The sequence below is a fragment of the Megalops cyprinoides genome, chromosome 16 (genome assembly GCF_013368585.1).
Source record: "Megalops cyprinoides isolate fMegCyp1 chromosome 16, fMegCyp1.pri, whole genome shotgun sequence".
NCBI classification, from domain to species: Eukaryota; Metazoa; Chordata; class Actinopteri; order Elopiformes; family Megalopidae; genus Megalops; species Megalops cyprinoides.
Window position 1 is genome coordinate 33341552 of NC_050598.1, and position 20000 is coordinate 33361551.

General features: G+C 46.4%; 2 protein-coding genes across 4 annotated transcripts in view; both read left to right on the forward strand.

Annotated features, from left to right (window-relative positions):
* The first annotated feature begins 10531 nt into the window (after positions 1–10531).
* LOC118791569 (small integral membrane protein 32-like) lies at positions 10532–12262 on the forward strand. Its single transcript, XM_036548968.1, has 2 exons — positions 10532–11645; positions 11830–12262. Exon 2 carries the CDS (start codon positions 11858–11860, stop codon positions 12167–12169), a length of 312 nt encoding a protein of 103 aa, XP_036404861.1. The 5' UTR covers positions 10532–11645; positions 11830–11857; the 3' UTR covers positions 12170–12262.
* A 3062-nt stretch (positions 12263–15324) lies between these two features.
* Positions 15325–20000, forward strand: part of LOC118790804 (protein diaphanous homolog 1-like) — a 98338-nt gene continuing 93662 nt past the window's right edge. For all 3 annotated transcript variants that reach the window (XM_036547865.1, XM_036547866.1, XM_036547867.1), the window contains exon 1: positions 15325–16030. In XM_036547865.1, coding sequence (XP_036403758.1) covers positions 15932–16030 — 99 coding nt within the window. In that variant the 5' untranslated portion in view covers positions 15325–15931. The remainder of the gene's footprint in view (positions 16031–20000) is intronic.

Sequence of the window (20000 nt, forward strand, 5' to 3'; positions counted from 1 at the left end):
CGGCCAGCTCCTCTCAGGAACGGAGACTGAAGTTTGCCCCCGGACACGCACCTTTGTTTGCGGACCGGCTGGGAGGGGGCGTTTCTCAGCGAGCCGTTCCTCTGTGGGGGGGTGCTCCTGCCTGCGCCTCTCAGAGCGTGCTGGCATGCGACAGCACGTTTCCACTCCTCCCGCATCTCCCCGTCCGCTTCACACCACAGTGTTTCACTCAGCTCTGTCCAAATATTTCCATCTTGGAGAGCTTCCCGGCATTGTTAGGTCCATTTTAGGAAACAGTTGTATGTATTTCTATCTGTTCTATTATTGTGCTTTTCATTAGCCATGTGTGGGAAAAGTTTGAATTGTTTCTGCAGCAATCTGTCACACTGGCGTTCCGGCCTACGTCTTCAGGAGAGCTGCGGATGTAACTGCATTGAGAAAGCAGCTTTGTGAGAGATTGTCCATATTCTCTCTGCCTGCTGCTGTTGATAGGACCCCTGAGGTTAAGTTGGTGGAGATGATTGTCACCCAGACTGGCCCTCCCCTCAGGGTGCTGTGCACTGAAGGATGCTGGGAATTCACTGATGGATGATGGGAGATCGTTGATGGATTTTTTTCTCTTCTCCCTGCTTCCCCCAGGACAGCCCATCACTCCTCTCTGTCATCATCACATCAGTGTCCAGAGCGTCACTCTGAAAGCCCCCCGAGGCCTCAAGGGATAGATTACCCTCCGCTGGCGACACATCCTCTGTGCACCAGACGCTGTCACTCACTGCCCCCCCATCTTTCCCAACACCGTCCTGCTTAACACAGCGTCCTGCTTAACACAGCGTCCTGCTTAACACACCGTCCTGATTAACACAGCATCCTGCTTAACACGGCGTCCTGCTTAACACACCGTCCTGCTTAACACAGCGCCATGCTTAACACACCGTCCTGATTAACACAGCATCCTGCTTAACACGGCGTCCTGCTTAACACACCGCCCTGCTTAACACACCGTCCTGCTTAACACAGTGTCCTCCCTAGCTGTCCTGTAACCCCTGCATATATATGTGTGTCTGTGTGTGTGTGTGTGTGCGTGTGTGTGTTTCGAGTGTGCGTGTGAGTGTGTGTGAGTGCGTGCGCGTGTGAGTGCGTGTGAGTGCGTGTGTGAGTGTGTGTGAGTGCGTGTGTGAGTGCGTGTGTGAGTGCGTGTGAGTGCGTGTGTGAGTGCGTGTGAGTGCGTGTGAGTGCGTGTGAGTGCGTGTGTGAGTGCGTGTGAGTGCGTGTGTGAGTGCGTGTGAGTGCGCGTGTGAGTGCGTGTGAGTGCGCGTGTGAGTGCGTGTGAGTGCGCGTGTGAGTGCGCGTGAGTGCGCGTGTGAGTGCGCGTGTGAGTGCGTGTGAGTGCGCGTGTGAGTGCGTGTGAGTGCGTGTGTGAGTGCGTGTGAGTGCGTGTGTGAGTGCGTGTGTGAGTGCGTGTGAGTGCGTGTGTGAGTGCGTGTGAGTGCGTGTGAGTGCGTGTGAGTGCGTGTGAGTGCGTGTGAGTGCGTGTGTGAGTGCGTGTGTGAGTGCGTGTGAGTGCGTGTGAGTGCGTGTGAGTGCGTGTGAGTGCGTGTGTGAGTGCGTGTGAGTGCGTGTGAGTGCGTGTGTGAGTGCGTGTGAGTGCGTGTGAGTGCGTGTGAGTGCGTGTGTGAGTGCGTGTGAGTGCGTGTGTGAGTGCGTGTGAGTGCATGTGTGAGTGCGTGTGAGTGCGTGTGAGTGCGTGTGTGAGTGCGTGTGAGTGCGTGCGTGTGAGTGCGTGTGTGAGTGTGTGTGAGTGCGTGTGTGAGTGTGTGTGAGTGCGTGCGTGTGAGTGCGTGCATGTGTGAGCAGGGACACAGCATCCCTGCAGAACTGAGTGTGGGAAACTCGCTGTGTATAACGCAGGTGCCTTTAGATGCTTCCTTATCATGCAATTGTTTCCTAACCAATTTAGAAGCCAATTGCTTCTCTGTCTGAGAGGCTTTTATGGTGGAGTCCTCACAGCATCACTGTACTGGGATCAGTTTACCCCAGTGCTCCTTCCCCTCAACACACCCTGTGAAGAGATTTATCTGCCCACAGCGCATCCTAACAACCTGTTTAATCACAACCAGGCTTCATGCTCAGTGAAGCACTCTGAATCCCCCGCAATGCTGGCCCTCATTAAAACGTACATAACGCTCACAGCCCACCGTCACAAAGCACTCCTCTGACAAGTGACAACTATTTTCTAATTAATTCTCTCGTGGTAAGATGCCGATCCTTCTCATGCAACATGTAAAAATAATAAACTGTAATGCCATCTGGTAAATGATGTCTGGGAAAAATACTGTGGCTTTATTAAAATGGATATTCTGCTGCACATTAACAGGGAAATATGTGAGTGCTTTGTCTTGCTGTTTCCCATCTAATGGCTCAGTAAATGAAGTCGTATATCTGCAGTTTCCAGCGTCAGCATTTCCTGCGGTGGCCGGTGTGAGTGGCTGCGAGGAGCTGAGCCGGGCCTGCTCCAGCACAGCTCACTGCCAGCCCCCCCACACCAGCACAGCTCACTGCCAGCCCCCCCACACCAGCACAGCTCACTGCCAGCCCCCCCACACCAGCACAGCTCACTGCCAGCCCCCCCACACCAGCACAGCGCAACGGAAACGGTCAAGAAGGTAATATAATAACCATGATGAAATGGTGGTGAGGAGGATGATGGTGATGATGGTGATTCCGTCCTGAGCAGTTATAGCCCCCTGTTTTCCCTGTGATGCCCATGGGGATTTTTACAGGGAAAGCTGTGTATTTTGGCGCGGGACTGAGTCTGACACAGAGGAACGAGCGCAACGTGCCGCCACACTGTCTGTGTTTACCTGCAGGATCAGGTGAGCTCTGGCAGGCCATGCGTGTAATCTGGCACCAGCAGTGTGTTGGAAACAAAGCGGTGTGGTATGTGTCTGACTCACGCCTGCACCAGCAGCAGGGAGATCTCACTGTCTTTTAGGAAACTGGGTAGGTACAGTGTGTGGCAAAAGGTTACAGGTTCAATTCTCTGCTTGGGCACTGCAGCCGTACCTTTGGGCAAGGTGCTTAACCCAGAATTGCCTCAGTGAAATATCTAGCTGCATAAATGGGTATGTCCCTCTGGATAAGAGTGTATGCTAAATGACTGTAATGCAATGTATTGTATTATTAGGAATTTCCAGGGTGGCTGGCATAGTCCTCTCTGTTATCCATTGGTACAGCCTGATATTTACTGAGACAGTTTAATCAGCGGCTCTGCAGTGTCGTGCGCTGGGAGTGAAACCCGCAGTTCTGCCACACCGGCTCTACCCAGCCCTCAGCTCTCAGCACACTAACCTCCCTCCTCTTTAGTGTTACAGGAGAAAGGCTGATCCATCAATGCCATCCTTTCCGCAGCACCACCCTGTAAATATAAACCACATAAACGCCATATGAAGCGCATCTATGGAAATATAAATGTGAAATCTTCCTCTATGTGCAAACAATGCGCCCGCGCCGCATCTAATGCGAAACGTCGCGGGAGAGGCGTTGCAACGGCATGGTTACGGAAGGACCCATTGCGTCCCTAAAGCCAGGACAAAATGCCTCCATATAGATTAGGACCCTCGACTGTGGCAAGGAAAGTGCCGAGGACCCGAGTAGAAGAATCCCCTTTCTCCCTCGGCCCTTACACAAAACCAAACAACACACCCAGCCTCTCACGCAGCGCCACACGCGGTGCGGTGATTCAGAAAGCTGCCCCTGTCTGCGCACACGGATAAAAATACATGGAGCCCCAGCCAGCAGTCGGCCGACGCTCGCAGCAGACACGGTTCAAGTTGGTTTAAAAAAGACGTTATTGAACTGCACAGTGTTCGGCGCAGATTCAGCTATAAAGATAAATATATTTGATTTGCATCAACGGGTTTGACCATTTAAAATTTAGAAACCCTTAAAGTAGTGAAGCGAAACTTCTCAGTGTTTCAGTTGGTCTCTAACAAGAGAACTGAGGAAATAACTCGCTCGGTACTGCTAACCTTTTGGCAATTTCCATGAGACGGACAGACGGCAGGCCGTGTGCGCTAATGAGAGATTTCCTCTGCGTGTGACAGCGCCTCGGTCCCGCACCGTCCCGCATCCGAGCGCAAACACGTACCGCACTCGCTTCATCAAAATTCGGTTGTCAGGGGTTACTGCAGGGCGCAGTGCAGTGCTTTTGGGCTGCCCCGCTCGCACAAAAGACATCGTGTCCAGTCTATTGTCACGTCGTTGTCAGGACGAGGATTTGGAATTTAACAAATGCAAAGGAGTTTGCCAAGAATGGACAGGCCTGTAAAAAGATGGACTCGGACACTGGCGGAGCAGAAAGTGGGTCAGTCTTGTGGAGAGGGGGACTGAGCCTCTGGCAAAAATGACCCACGGAGAGAGTGTCACTTGCAGGCAATTATAAACTACTCCGCTGCGATTTCAGAAACCTCTCTTTCTCAGCGGGCAAGGGTAGGGTATACAGTTCATAGATTTTATAGAACTAGTATTATTGTAACATTTTATTGAGGATAAGTGCTTTAGAGTATGAATGTGTTTTGCAATATGCGAAGGTTCTCCATTGCTCATTAGCCTCTACTGTACGTCTGGCTGGGAAGGGTCCTCAATGTGCAGAAACTCCGCCCCACATCCGCTCGTTTAACCAATGAATGACGAGAGTCTGTTGCTACGGGTTACCACCATACCTGTTCCACAATATTGGAGGTTTAACAGCAGAAATCTGTGTGACAGGTAGGTACCTCGCCTAGGTGGCTAATTAAAGCAAACCTGCTAGCTAAGCTATTCTGATGAGGACACACTCATACCAAATCTTCAGACTGAAGTTTTAGTTACATTACATTACATAGTAAGATAAGACTAACGTTAGTAAAACAATAACACAGTCTTTAATTATCCGAAAAAAGGACAAGTTATTGAAAATTTCTTAGTCCTACAGATTGACCGAGCCCGTTACCTCCCTTACATCGGGAAGACTTAACTAACTGCTGTTATTGAGTTTAGTGATGATGATGATGATGATGATCAAAGTTCAAAGTTTATTGTTATATGCACAGTAAAGAAACAAGTTCCCTGTACAATGAAATTCTTCCTTTGCCTTCCACTTATGATGGTGATGCTAAAACTAGTACAGAAAAATCACTGTTAAACGCCACAAAGCATTTTTAGCGAAACTAGCGGTGCACTGCGTGAACTCCGGCATTTGATTGTGGGACTTGCCCATATTAGCATGCCTAACTTCTGGGTACACTTTGTAGGTTTCTCTGGATAAGAGCGTTTGCTAATTGACTGTATTGATAGGGTAATTATATACTAACGTGTGACAATATTTTAAAATACTTGGCAACATACAAAATTACCATAGTCTACCTATGATCTGTAATGTTAGCTGTCTGTATCAGGCAATCTCGCTGTTCATTGGTTGAGCAGAGTCTCGCTGTTCATTGGTTGAGTGAGCGGAGCTGAGACGGAGCTCCTGTAGGCAGCGGCATGGTCCTTGCAGAGTAAGGACTGAATCGCTGAAAATACCAGAGCGGAATTGTGTGTGGACTTGGGTCCAGTTCGAGGAATTGGGTGAATGGAGAAATTCCTTTTCTATGTTTTTTAATTAAACATTTCCCAAACCACATTTCCATGATCATTGTGCTTTTCAAAATTTAGTTATATCAATTTTGGGGTGCCTTTGTTGGTAAATGTTGGAATTAAAGACATTTTAATGATCTGTTCCCCACTGAGTTTACATTGCTCTCATTATCAGATATATTGTGTACATTTATGTTCAAGCTGTTGATGAGACATAACATTCATTCATCAAGTACATCTTTTTCCTTTCCTTCTCTGGTCTCTGGTCTGTCCTCATCTGATAGCATAACACTTATAAATTAGCTACCATGCTGAGATCCAACTCTGAGAAAGTACAGTACCTTCACTGCTTTCCACAGAGTAAGTAATAATAAAATAAATGATTAAAGGACAGTCAGGATCAACTGAGGACTAACATTTGACTGATGATCAATGTCATAACAAACAGTGACTAACTCATAATTAAGTAAGTATCCCACTGTCTTTCTGAGCAGGTGGTAGGTGCCCTCGTTCCGTTGGGTTCTTTCAGCCACGTTGCGTCTCAACAAGGCAGCTTTATGGAAGGACAAAGCAGGAGGTCAGCCTTTTAATCACTCTTTGTCTCATTCGTTAGGAAGTACAAGTATACCTTGATTAATGAAGCAAACTAAACTTCTTTATAAGAGTTATAGATTACATTATATTACATTCCCAATTTTACACATAGTAACATAATATGTATACTAATTACATATAGTAAAATATTGTAAAATTATACTGATAAAATAAAATCATAAACAATGGAAATGATAACTTGATAATAATGTTAAAACATGGCTCCTGAAAGGCTCAAACAGCTGAGGGTCTTGTTTCAAATGCAGGCTGAGTCTGATACCGAGGGTGATGGGGAACCATGTTAGTGGAATAAACTGAATTGCGAACAAACCAGCTTAACACAGTACAGTCTGCATTAGCAAATGGGGTGAAGAGGGGCAGAATAATGATTCTGAGGCCCAGAATGGAGCGGCTCTGAGGCCCGGAATGGAGCGGCTCTGAGGCCCGGGATGGAGCGGCTCTGAGGCCCGGGATGGAGCGGCTCTGAGGCCCGGGATGGAGCGGCTCTGAGGCCCGGAATGGAGCGGCTCTGAGGCCCGGAATGGAGCGGCTCTGAGGCCCGGGATGGAGCGGCTCTGAGGCCCGGGATGGAGCGGCTCTGAGGCCCGGAATGGAGCGGCTCTGAGGCCCGGAATGGAGCGGCTCTGAGGCCCGGGATGGAGCGGCTCTGAGGCCCGGAATGGAGCGGCTCTGAGGCCCGGGATGGAGCGGCTCTGGTGAAACAGAAGAATGTCCAGAGTTGAATGAGAAGTGATGGAGAGTGATGGTCCCATTATCATTCACTTATTCCTACAGCAGCAAATGAGAAAAATACATTTAAAACATACACCAAACATAAAATCTCTGTCTACATTTCCTACATTCAGCAAACTTGTACGCTGGTAACGGAATGGTAATTATGGTATCAGGCATGTAAGAATTGGCCTTAAATTGCAGACTGCAGAGTGAAAAATACAGTTAAACTTCACTTATATGCTCATTTCAGCTGAACTATTGTAAAGTTCCAGGACATTGGTTACCTTGATTGATTGTAATGTTTTTTCGTCTTCATTGTGCCCATACAAAAACTATATAATGAGCTCAATCAATATGTTGAAATTATGTAAATTATTGGTATATATTTTATTATTTGGTATATTCCAATATATTCTTTGGCTGAACAATACATTACTCAAAATATTATGATATGTTACAGTGGGTGTTTCTCTTCAATAAACCTTCGTTTGGCACAAAATACATTCCTTTCAAAACCAGGTAAATTGTAAAAACTTGTTGTGGAAATCTGGGCTCTACCTCCAACTGACATTCACAGCGTGATTGGATAATACATACATGGGGGGACAGCCCACAACCCACCCAGGACAGATTGACAACTGTACAAAAATGAGGTCTCCAGAGGTCAGAGATGGTTTTTACTAAACTGATTCTCTGCTCCATCAACATTATAGTCAAATATGTATGTTAGCTATTGCTGGATAGCTAGTTATAGATTGTTGGCACGGTATCTTACAGTCATTTGGCTACACAGGACTTGAATTCCCTGCCTGCCTTGTTTGGCCAGGTTGTCAGTGCAAAAATCAAAGTGTTGAATTGAGCAACATTATGGCTGAAGGTCTCTGAACTAGCTTTGTCCACAGCAGGCCAATATTGGGACAAACTGGAGAATAACTACAGTGGCTGGGACACGGTGCATATGGAGGGGGCTGCAGGCAGTTACGGGCTACAGATCTAAGCCCAGTGCGGCTACCAGCACCTCTGCCTCTCTCCCGGACGAGCGTAACAACTTTTATGCCCGCTTCAAAGCTCACAACCTGGATCCAGTGACAGCAGGACGGTGCCTTCCCGATGTAGTCGATCTACAGGTGACGGAGGCTGATGTGAGTAAAGCTTTTAAAAGGGTTAATGCTCGTAAAGCTGCTGGCCCAGACGGCATCCCCTCCCGTGTACTCGAGACATGCTACACTCAGCTATCTCAGGTCATTACTTTAACCTGTCCCTGTCATTGTGTGCGGTTCCGGAAACCACCATTGTGCCTATACCTAAGAAAACACCCGTCTCATGCCTTAATGATTACCGACCTATTGCTTTAACCTCTATTATTATCAAGTGCCTGGAAATATTGGTTATATCATATATAAAACGTAACATTCCTGCTACCCTTGACCCATTACAGTTTGCCTACTGTTCTGATAGATCTGTAGATGACGCTATCTCACTTGCTCTGCATGCTGCTTTAGTATACCTTGGAAAGAAATATACCCGTGTCAGAATGTTGTTTATCGATTATAGCTCTGGTACAACTGTACCATCCAAGCTGGTGCTGAAACTCAGAGGTCTTGGTCTGGGCAACTCTATCTGTAATCTATAATATTTGACTTTCTGACAGGCAGGCCCCAGACTGTGAGAATAGGCAAAACTCACTCATCTACATTAGTTCTAAGGACCAGTGTGCCCCAGGGCTGCTGTCTCAGCCCCCTATCATACAGTCTGTTTACAGACAAAAGAAATCATTGTTGACTTAAGAAAGATCAGAGGAAATCACACTCCTATTTCCATCAATGAGTCATCTGTTGAAATAGTTGATAGTTTTAGATTTCTTGGCATACACATCTCAGACACCCTCACATGGGCTCTTAACACCAGTTGCATCCTCAAGAAAGCACAGCAGAGACTGTACTTTCTGAGGCGTCTCAAGAGTTTTGGCATAAGTACCAAAGCTCTCGTGAACTTTTATCGCTGTACCACAGAGAGTGTACTGACAGGCTGTATCACAGTGTGGTTTGGCAACCCGACTGCTCAGGACTGCAGACTGCTACAAAGAACTGTAAAGACAGCAGCAAAAATCATTGGTACAGAACTACCACAACTTCATAACATCTACACCACTCAATGCAAAAGGAAAGCCCAAAACATCATTAAGGACACCAGCCACCCCGCTCATGTTCTGTTCTCACTCCTTCCATCTAAAACACGCTACCGGAGCATCAAATCACGCACCACCCGTCCCAGTAACAGTTTCTTCCCACAGTCAATGAGCATCAAATCACGCACCACCCGTCCCAGTAACAGTTTCTTCCCACAGTCAATGAGCATCAAATCACGCACCACCCGTCCCAGTAACAGTTTCTTCCCACAGTCAATGAGCATCAAATCACGCACCACCCGTCCCAGTAACAGTTTCTTCCCACAGTCAATGAGCATGAAATCACGCACCACCCGTCCCAGTAACAGTTTCTTCCCACAGGCAGTCAGGTTGCTGAACAGCTGACGCAACCATGAGCACTGCACATTGTTGTTGTATAATATGTAATGCTATTGTGTACTGTATATGGTGTATATAATGTATGCATTATATACGTGTGCGTGGTGTACATAGTCTATGTAGGTCTGTAGTGTCCTTCCATGTTGGTTTTGTGATGGTGTGGGCTTCATGTTTAGGTAGAGAGTCAGAGTACAAGTATTTCATTGTATTTTTAATACACATGACAATAAAATTGAACTTGAAGTAGCTCAGTGAGAAGACAGTAGCCAATGATGTATGTTTTGTCTGACCACAAAGAAGTCAGCAGAGCTGTACTGCGTTCTGTCTGACTGGAGTACACTTTTGCCAGTTTTACCTACCTGTCTATTTCCAGCTGTATCAGCGGCAGCAAAATTGCCACAGTCTAGCTCCGGTCTTATATATGATTTAGCCAGATATTTTGTGAGAAATAACCAATCATTGTTGTACGCATGGACTATTATGACACTGAGGAAAGTGTGACTTCTCGTGTGAAGAGTCTGTGCTTTTGGCAGGATAGAGGGAATGAGAAAAGGGTGATTGTATCAGGGACACTGCTCTGCTAGTTAGACATTCATTTTGCCACTTCAGAAACATCCGGTCTTGGTTTGTTAGGGGAGTTCCGCTGGGTAAGATGGGCCGCACTGTGTGTCACTGCGGTTGCAGCAGCAGCAGCGTGGTCACTCAGAGCGTTTCAGTGATTTCAGGGCTTTATGTTGTATGTATTTATGTGTTGCCTCAGGATGGCTCCAGGATGGCGGGCGGGCAGGAACTATGTGTGCTTTCTGCACTATAGTATCTCTTATCAGCAGATCTGGCCTTTTGAAAAATGATATAAACTGGGCTTGTTTGCACACGTCAGCTGGTCCTGCATGTCAGCTATGTTATAGTAACCGTAAAACATTCAGAAAAAAGGGAGGTGGTGTCATTGTGGGTGCTTTTCTTATCCCAGGTGTGTGTTTGTGTGTGTGTGTGTGTGTGTGTGTGTGTGAGAGAGAGAGAGAGAGAGAGAGAGAGGGAGAGAAAGAAAGAGAGGGAGAGAAAAAGAGACAGAGAGAAAGAGGAAGAGAGAGAGAGAATGTGGGCATTTATTTGTCTGTGCTTGCCAGTTGCTGTAATCGAAGACTAAATATTTCCTTTAAAGTGTCGGTCTCACGGCGCTGTGTTTCCTGGCGGTTTTCACCTCCCTCGACACCCCCGAGACATTTTGCACTGCCCTGAAACTGTTCCAGTCACCTCGTTTCAAATGAACAGCTGCCGCGAAAGAAGCGTCACATGTTTTCACACGTCTGTGCTGGATGACTCTCCGGCTCCGCTCCTGTTCTCTGCGCCAGCGTAGCTGCAACCTGGTGCATGTCGAGTCGCCTTTTTCTCCGAGGATCTGAATCACATCCATTTCTTCAACAGGCAACAACCAAAGCAAAAAAACCTCGTTCGAGACGGAGGTGTATCTACTTCACCGGGACATAAATCGCCACGGAGTGCGCAGATGGGAGCAGGGCGAATGCGGTCGCGTTCTTCGCTTTTTGCTACATAACAAATAACGGACATGGACTTGTTACAGCGCCGTCGTGTCACCATACACCCTGGTCTCAACAGAGGATTTGCGCATGAGGGAATGATTCTTGAAATTCATTTGGAAGAACGCCAGGAATGCTTTCATGTAGCAAATGAAAATATTTCTGACAGGTGTTTTCATTTCTTAACGCGAATCACAGACCTGTGGAAGAATTCCGCTGGGATTTATTCTTAATTGCAATGCGAGGCGAAGGAAGGGCGCATTTTTCATAAACTCCCCCGAGTGGAACGTTTAGAAAGAACTAACTTTGAAGCAGTGTTTTGTAACTTAAGCGTTTCGAGTTTTAATTTCAAAAGAGAAAAAAAACCCTTGGATGCGGATTTGTTTTTACAGAAGTTTTCAATCGGTGAACGCTGCTGGGGAAATCGTCGCCCTTGGACGGACATTAACGTGGGAAATCGAGAGGAAAAGAGCTGTGTTTGGAAGCCTGCTCTGCTTGGATGGCTGACGGGCTCTTAGGTAATTCGGGTTTATTGCAGGAAAGAGTGCGCATTTGCGGAGCGGAGAGGGAGGCGAGTCCGGGCATCTGAGGAATGCAGACATCGCGATCCACGCGCCGGACCTCACGTGCGCTGAGCCATCCACATCGCGCTGACAGTAAGTGGTGGTCGGATATCAATGGAGGGATTAATATAAGCCTGTTATCTATCTATCTATAGGCTTTCTGTGTCTCAGTGAGTTGTTGAAATCACACCTTACAGCCACTGAAAAATCTTTGGATCTTTTTGGATATTTGGTTAAATGTGAATGCAATGTTAACATGGTCGCGTTTCTCTTGCAGCTGAATATTGACCAAGTCAGGACGAAGAATGTTGAGACAAATACTGCTAAACTCTACCGCCGCTTCTGGATTCGAGCTGATGGCCCAGACGCACGCACCTTCCCTAAATATCTCTCAGGGACCCGTGAGCGCAGCGGCGCTGCTGAGACCCGCGGGCAGGGGGCTGCGCGAGGGGGACTTCAGCAAACCGGATTTAGCCACCTACATAGTTATTTTCCTCCTCTTGTTTTTGTTGGTGCTGATAATCGTGTTTTATATAAACTGTCAGCTGAAGAACTCTTTCTTCGCGTCTATGCCCTACGACAGGTCCTTAAGGGAGGCGAGGAGCTCATACAAGTGAACTGAGACCAAGCTGATGCCATGGCGTCCGATCAGCTGATGCTGGGCGCGTGTGCTTCTCAGTGTGTGGAATGTGTTAATTTTGTATCAGGTGCAGTCCAACATATACTGTATTTTCTGTGATTATGCGATTGTACATAAAACAAAACTATGGAATTTGCTTTGCGTTCCGAGTATGTGTCTCATTTTCCGGTCGGATGTGTGCTCCTGGGCAGGTTTTTTGAGCCAGAGACCATCATTAAATCTCACAGGTGTGTTTATCGGTCTCTGCGTTCGGAGATCTAAAGGTTCAGCTTTGCTGTGGCACGACCACTAACATAAAACAGATGAGCGATAGGTGCTGTTAATCCAGCACTCATTCTAAATGACTGAAATAGTCTCTTCCCTGGTACTTTAAAATATTATTTACTTGCACTGTCTTCATATTTCATAACAGATAAATCTCGTGGGTGAGGAGTAAACAGAGTAGCTTTTTGGGGTGATGGACCTGGGGTGGTCTTGCTGTCCGCCTTCTTTTAGCACTTAAAAATGTTCACTTAGTGAGATACTTTCAGAGAACTGTGAGAAAAGCTGATTTTAGATCTAGCTGTGGCTGAGAATCAGCTGTCTGGGACATTATTGTGGAATCCACTGCTCCGTCTGCTTTTTATGTGCTTCACATACCTGAACATTTTGTCCCTTTTCTGAACTGTCAGGATGTTTCTTTTTGGTAAAAGCGCATGGTCACCCTGTTTAAAGACCGCTGTTAATGTGCTCTTTCCCTCAGAGGGCCTGAGGATTTGAGAGACATCTGAGAAGACTGCTTCATTTTTGGAAACTTTGTAATTGAATGTCCCCCAACTTGATATGAAATCAAATCGAATTTTTGATAACACCCTCTATATCATATTAACATTTCTCCCTGATGGCTTTGAGCTGGCGGTGTTTGATTGGACTGTCTGGCTGTGGGGTGCAGTGCATTAGCACGGGCCTCGGTGCGGGTGCAGGCTGGTCCTCCTCTGCACCTCTGTGTCACGGGCCTTTCGTAACGTCCGCAGGGCCGCTGTCACCAGCTGCACCCCCACCTGAACCCCAGGCCTCAGCGTCATTAATTTTGATGGCTGCCTCTTTGGTGAACCAGTCAAGTGTGACAGACTGCAACAAGAGTATTACCTCTGCCTAATACACACCTGCAGTTCCAGCCCACAGGCATCTTTCCCTCTGAGTGAGAAATGGATCTCACTCGTTTATTCTCAGAGGAATTCGGACAGTCTTCACTCTGCCGGGTATCCTCAAAGGCCCCCCCTCTGCCGATGCGTAGCAAACACCTGTGCTTGCTCAGCAAAATGCCACATCAATAGTCAAGTTATCCTTGAATCAACACAGCACAGTTCTGGTGCTTAGTTTAAACTGATGTCCTGAATTTGCATTGTTCTACTTCCTGACATAATGTGATCCAGGAGCAGTACCCAAGCATTAGCCTCCAAGACAGGGAAAAACAGCATTTTATGAGTTTTAAAAATGAATTATTTAATGACCATTTGGAAGTAATTTTCTGTTAATTAAAAACACGAACCATAATGTGCATTGATTAACTTTCAATTAAATTACCTGCTCTGGCTAAGAAACTCCAGGACTTCAGACGTGCATTATAGTTATCAGCTACACTATCATGGCATTATCTTTGATCCATTTGTTGAAAATTAGCGTGCTGAATTCTTACAGGTAAAATCCACTTTGCAATTCAATTATTTGCAATACTAAAGAAGCATAACCTCTTGCAGTGAAAGCACTTTTTGCCAGAGGAGAGATTCTTGAGCACATTAACTTTGAGTCTAATCTTACAAACACACACGTGTGGCAGCTGGGGCTCTGACGGCGCAGAGCGGCCGCAGCGGCTATAGGCGCAGCTGACGCGGCGAGATACGGCACGTGGGCCGCGGAGCCGGTGACTCGGAAGCAAACATATTTCCCAGGATTTGTGATCCTTGTGTTGTGAGTGGAGGGGGAAGCTGTTGAAATCGCATTGAGCGTTATGAAGATGATAACAACGCTAAGTCGCGTCGGCTGGGGCGCAGCCAGGAGAATCTGGGTCGCCATTAGTCAGCACATTCCGAAGGAACATTAAGACACGTTGCGATGAATACGCATTCACCGACCAGGCATAAACTCCGGGGAGGGCTGTAGCGTGGGGCGGCGGGGTAAAGCAACAGCACCTGCGGACTTTCAGCCCGCCTCTCCTTCACGAAGTGTCCGTCTGCATGGGGAGATAACATGTTAAAATCAATACGGGTGTCTGCAAAGTGAAAAATAAAATCAATCTTAAATAACAACAAATGCAGATGCAGTCGAATGTGACTCTAAAGAAACTGGCTGTTAGCGTTTTACCAATAAATATCAAAGTGATTTAGTGCAATCTGTTGTTTAAATCAATTTTGTGCTACCACGTTCCACCTGTGAAAGCTTTTTTTAGATAATTTTGTTTTGTTATATTCGCTAACAGAACATTCCATTGGTCTGTGTCGTGAATACTGTGGGTAAAATATTTTCTAGCATATTGCTATAAAAAACACGAGGTCCTCTTTGAAACACACGACAACAGCATAATTAGTTATTAATTGAAATGACTTCATATGTCAGTGTGGTTAAGCGGGGTAGGCCCCGGTGCTTGGGTGTCAGCGGTGCAATGCTGTTTGTAAAATGGCCACTCGGTGGCGCTCTTTGTCAGTTTGTTATTCCATCTCGAACTCGACAGCGCTGCATTTTTTTGTTTGTTTTTTCCCCAAATGCAACTGATACAGTATTAATTGTCTCCAAGATCTTTCTGATAGCCTTCATAACCCAGACCACATATTAAAACGAGTACCAAAGTTTACCTCTTATATAAAGCCAGTATGTAGCTAGCTAGCTAACAAATGTGATTGAGAATTTAACTTGAATTAGCTGGCTAACAAGCTTATTTTCCTTTATTGTAGTTTGACCTTTAACGAACGTCAAACACGAATTAGAAGAAGTTCAGTCAATATTCAGTCAGTGAAAATATTATCTGAAACAGGCTTTAATGCAACGAGCAGAGTTAGCACGGCTAGCCAGCGCACTTTTCCTGTTTCGCCCTGCCCGACGCGGCTCTTCCTGCTCTCAGGTGCGGAGTTTGGTCCCTCCCTCGCCGCTCCAACCTGCCCGACACAGGAAGCCGCTCTCCAGACCTGTAAACAGCGACTCGGAGAAGATCCGCAACAACTATGGAAACTAACTTAAGGGGATCGTAGTTATGAAAATAAGAGGGGGGTATCTGGCTATGGACAAAGCGAACAGCAAAACAATCAACTTGTTGGCATAATAGCGACTGAGAGCTCTTTCACAATCAGTTCCACTGCGTGTTTGGAGAGTCATCAAACTTACGCGCAGTAGCCTACTGCCGAGATAACACGGCGTGGAGATTTTAGCGCAACAAGTGGAAATGAACCGTCCGAATTCGCTATAAGTGAAGAGAAACCACAGAAGGTGCAGCCGAGAAAACTTTTCCTTTATTTAGAGGTCATTTTTGAATTTCCCTCCTTTTTTCAATCGGAGCGCCGGGGGAAGGGGACCAGAGTACAATCCAGCCCGGCAGCCTGAACCCAGGCCTCGGGTGTCAGTCTGCTGCTTTCGCCCCGGAAAGGAATTAAAGAAGAAACCCAGTTTGCGACTTTTTCAGCCTCTTGGAGAGACGTGGAGCCCCTCGGTGTGTTCTCCCTCTGCCGCAGTGTTCGGTGCCGTCTCTGAGCGGGATTACAGCCGGAGAATGGATCCCCAGTCCGCCAACTCCGCCGGGATGTCCAAACCTGGGAAGGAGAAAAAGTCCAAGAAGAGTCTAGACGAAGGAGACGGGAAAAAGAAATTCGTACGTATTTATAATATTGTTTAAATTGTCTTCAATGTTTGCTGTACGTGTGTTTGCTCACAACATGTAGTTAAAGTTTCTGATCTGAGTGGGCAGCGTGGTGCTCCGTACGGATCATGTGGATCGCTTCGGAGCTGTGTCTCTTGGTGTGTAATACCCATATTCAAATGCATCACTTTTGACGTGTTTTTGGGACTTCGCTAAGAACAACCAGGCCCATGATCCCCTGAAGGGGTGGAAGTTTTACTAGTTTCTGGAGGTTCAGCAGAGCTGGCTCTCCTGTAGTTTTCAGCAATCAGGAAGTTTTGCTTTTCAACAAGTCTGTAGTTGTGTGTCAACAGACTATTGTTAACTGTTGCAGCTGCCTGCTTATTTACTTTCTGAAACGTCCTTGCAGCAGAACTCTTGCAGAGCAGCCGGCGGGTTGTCCGCATGTTGCAGGCGACTCCCGCCGATTTGCGTTTTATTGATTTGTGGTCGCACAGCCACACGGGCGCTGCCGGTTCCGCTTACCGAACCTCGCTGTCGGGGCACGTTGAGGGCTGAAAGCACATTTTGTCAGTTTAGTGAAAAACGCTGTTCCAATACTGCCGTCAGACTGCGTGTCTGTGGCGTTTTGTGTGTGGGAACTGGGTCTGAGATTCCCACGGTGTGACCGGACTCTGGGTTAACATGACTTGGCGGAGCTTTCGCTCCCGTGGTGAAAGGGGATTTGCTGGGCGAGGGATTGGCATACATGTTTTGATAACGAGAAGCGACCAGGGGGCCTGGCTGTGGCCTTAAAGAGAGAGGCTCTGTAGTGTACGGAACCATGAAGGACGATTTATGGCTCTAGTGCATCCGAGTGGCATACACACAATTTCCTTAATTTAAATGTATGCTCACACTGCATTATAATCTCCACATAGACTAATTTGTGATACAATATGTGTTTAAAAGACGATTAATCCAAAACAGCAGCTGACACGAGGCAGCTCAACCCGTGAACGGCTTTCAGACACATCTAGCTCTTTTCAGTTTAATTGCAATACAAAAATTCTTGTAATTTCCATAGAAGTCGATGCCATGTGACGTCATTTACAACATGCAATGCAGTGTCGTCATTTCGACCGGAGCCACAAGGGGATCTTTGTCAACAAAGGAATCGGGAATTGGAGATAACGATATGCCGAAATTTAACCTCTTGGCTGGCAATAAAGAAATATGATATTCCAGACAAAATGTAACTTTAGGAGTCCGGCGCATAGCACACAGCTGCCATGTGAAACTGCACTCCTGATAGGCGGTTTCCCTTGGCGGTGTGTGGTGAAGCGGTCGGCCTGTGTGCGGCGGGGGGCCCGGCTGTGCCGGTGTCAGTGCGCTGCTTCACGGAGCCAGACATCTCTTACTGCTCTTTAAAGTATCATTAAGGCAACAGCTGTGTGCAAGAAAGGCCACGTATTCACTTGCCCCGAGGCCTTCGCGATTTCTCTCACAGCCTGTGAAATTGTGCGTTTGTTGGAATATCCAGCAATTTGCAGTCCTTGGGCCAGATTCACTCTTAATGCCAACCAACGATTTTGTGCGAGGTTTATGATCAATCTGACGAGCATTTGGACTTTATCATCTTGTTGATAATTGGATTTTGTCCTAACGTACAACCGAGCGAATTTCACGACTCAAGTACACGTCTGAGCAAGACAGTTTGTTGCCAGTCCGATAAAATTGTAATTCGTAAAACTAAAATACTTTAGCACTTGAAATGCATAAACACTCAATTAATTTTTCAATAAATTAATACATATTCCAGGTAACTCTGTTGACTTACAGTGAACCTATCTGCCCAACTGTAATGGTGAAAGTGTCTGTACTGTAGGTGAGAGGGGTTAGGTGCAGATTACAGTGCACCACAGAAGACTATATAAATATATAAACTGTATAAAGTTGTATAAACGCGCAGGAGGTCAGTGATGGGGCGCGCTGTGCTGAAAGGGTGGTGGATGTTTTTTGTCACAGCAGGCAGCACCCTGTGTACACACCTGTCCTGGTGTGTGAGACCGTGCTGGCCTGCTGTGTCCCGATATGTGGTGAGACGTGGAGTTCGGTCACTAACACATGAACAGCAGTGAGGAGGCCTTAGCTGGGGATGCTCCAGCCATTGCACTCTCAGATATAGCTGACAGCCTTTCGGTAATGATATGAATTACAGGTAATTCTGCACCTCTTCACGACTGACTGAGATCTGTACTCTGTGTAGGATACAAATTCTTAGATCAGGCAACATAAGGAAAACTTCGTTTTTTCTAAATTATGTTATTAGATATTGGAATCCTTTAAAGTCATGTTTATTTGGACCAATGATTTGCGGATGTCCCAGGCACTCCACCGCTCACACCAGGAAATATGATTATTATCCTGCATCCCCCCTGGCAGAGCTGTTTTGCATTTTTCCCTTTAGACAACATTTCAGCTATACCTGTGACTCAGAAGTCAGAATGTCCTTATATGGGATTGTTGGGGTGTTTACTTATGCTAATTAAAGCTACATACATGAGCACAAATTTAAAAACCACTACAATTCATCACAAATGAGGGTAAGAAGGAAATTGGGTTTTTCTGCATGTGCAGATTTTTCCGGAAGAAACATCCTGTGTTTGCCACTGTGGAGTGCAGTATTTGATTGGCAGCTGTTACCTGAATGTGACTCTGAGGCAGTCAGAGGCAGTTTGAGTCCCGGCCACTTCTCAGGTGAATATCCCAGAATTCCCAGGCTGGGGGACACTGGCTGGGTGTGTGGTGGGTGTGGTTTCATCACGGCTCAGTGAAGCGAGTGTCACTTTTAGCTCTGAAAGTGAGACATGGCTTTGCACTTTGTGATAAGGCAGTTAGCTTATCTCTGATACACATGCACTGAGTCTGATCCTTTAATGTTACAACTCCAGTGCCCCCCCACACACATATAGTTACATATACATTTTAATATCCTAAAAGGTAAAGAAACGGCGTGTATCCCTGAAGGCACAGCAGACGTATACCTGCCTTCTCTGTGTCCTTGAGTGTCCTTTCACTCGTCACGATCACTTTCTTTAATCTTCTGTCTTTGGCTGTTTGCCTCAGATGCATTTTAGAGGGACCTGTTCTGGCTAACTGAAGGTATCAGCTTCTGTATTTCCTTTTCATATTCATATTTTCATATTTGTAATGTTTTTTTCCCCTCATATGGCCCATTTTGGAATTGCCAGGTGCGTGTTAGGCAGCAGGATCCTGTGGCAGGCGTATCACACTGAGGCCCAATCGGCACCGTAACTGGATGGGCACTGCGTGGAGAAGCTGAATTTGGCATGACCGTGTTACATTTTCAGGAAAGTTGGCACATACCAACAATGTGGAGATTCAAACATAGGCAAAATGTCAGATTCATGCCATAAATCATTTTTAAATAAATCAATTCCACTTTTTTGCCATATTTGTACCTGTTTTTACAGGGGTAACAGGACTGTTCACTGTTCTGTCTCATACAAAGCTTGTGATTTGTCCTGGTAAAGGTTTCTTCAGAACAGAAATTTTTGATTTTGGTGTGCTGTTCTCTGGCTTTTATGGTGTTCACACTGTGACCTGTTGTACTTTTAATAGCTGAAGCTTTACTGTTCTCCTCAGACATGGTGAGTTTTCACAGCTGATAAACAGCTGCATCATAAGCATGTCAGCAGATCTGAGACGTGAGTGAGTTGGGGGTTAGTGTCAGGGTGGGGCGTGTAGTTGAGCTGGTTAGGGGCTTGGGGCAGGGTTATTATGGGTGTCTCAGGTTTGGTTTCTCAGGTTTGGTTTGATTAGTTCCGATCTGTTTTTGTTCGTGTTGAGAAGCTCTTTGGTCTGGTTCTGTTTGGTAGTAAGATCTTTCCCCACTGGGAAACATCCCTGTAGAGTCTGTGCAAGGTCTGCTCTGTCGAGTGAATTTCAGGTGACATTTCAGTTCAGATCTTTTACTCCT

Excerpts from the sequence above, each read along its gene's own strand:
- LOC118791569 (XM_036548968.1), top strand. The coding sequence starts at position 11,858 with ATGTTGAGACAAATACTGCTAAACTCTACCGCCGCTTCTGGATTCGAG.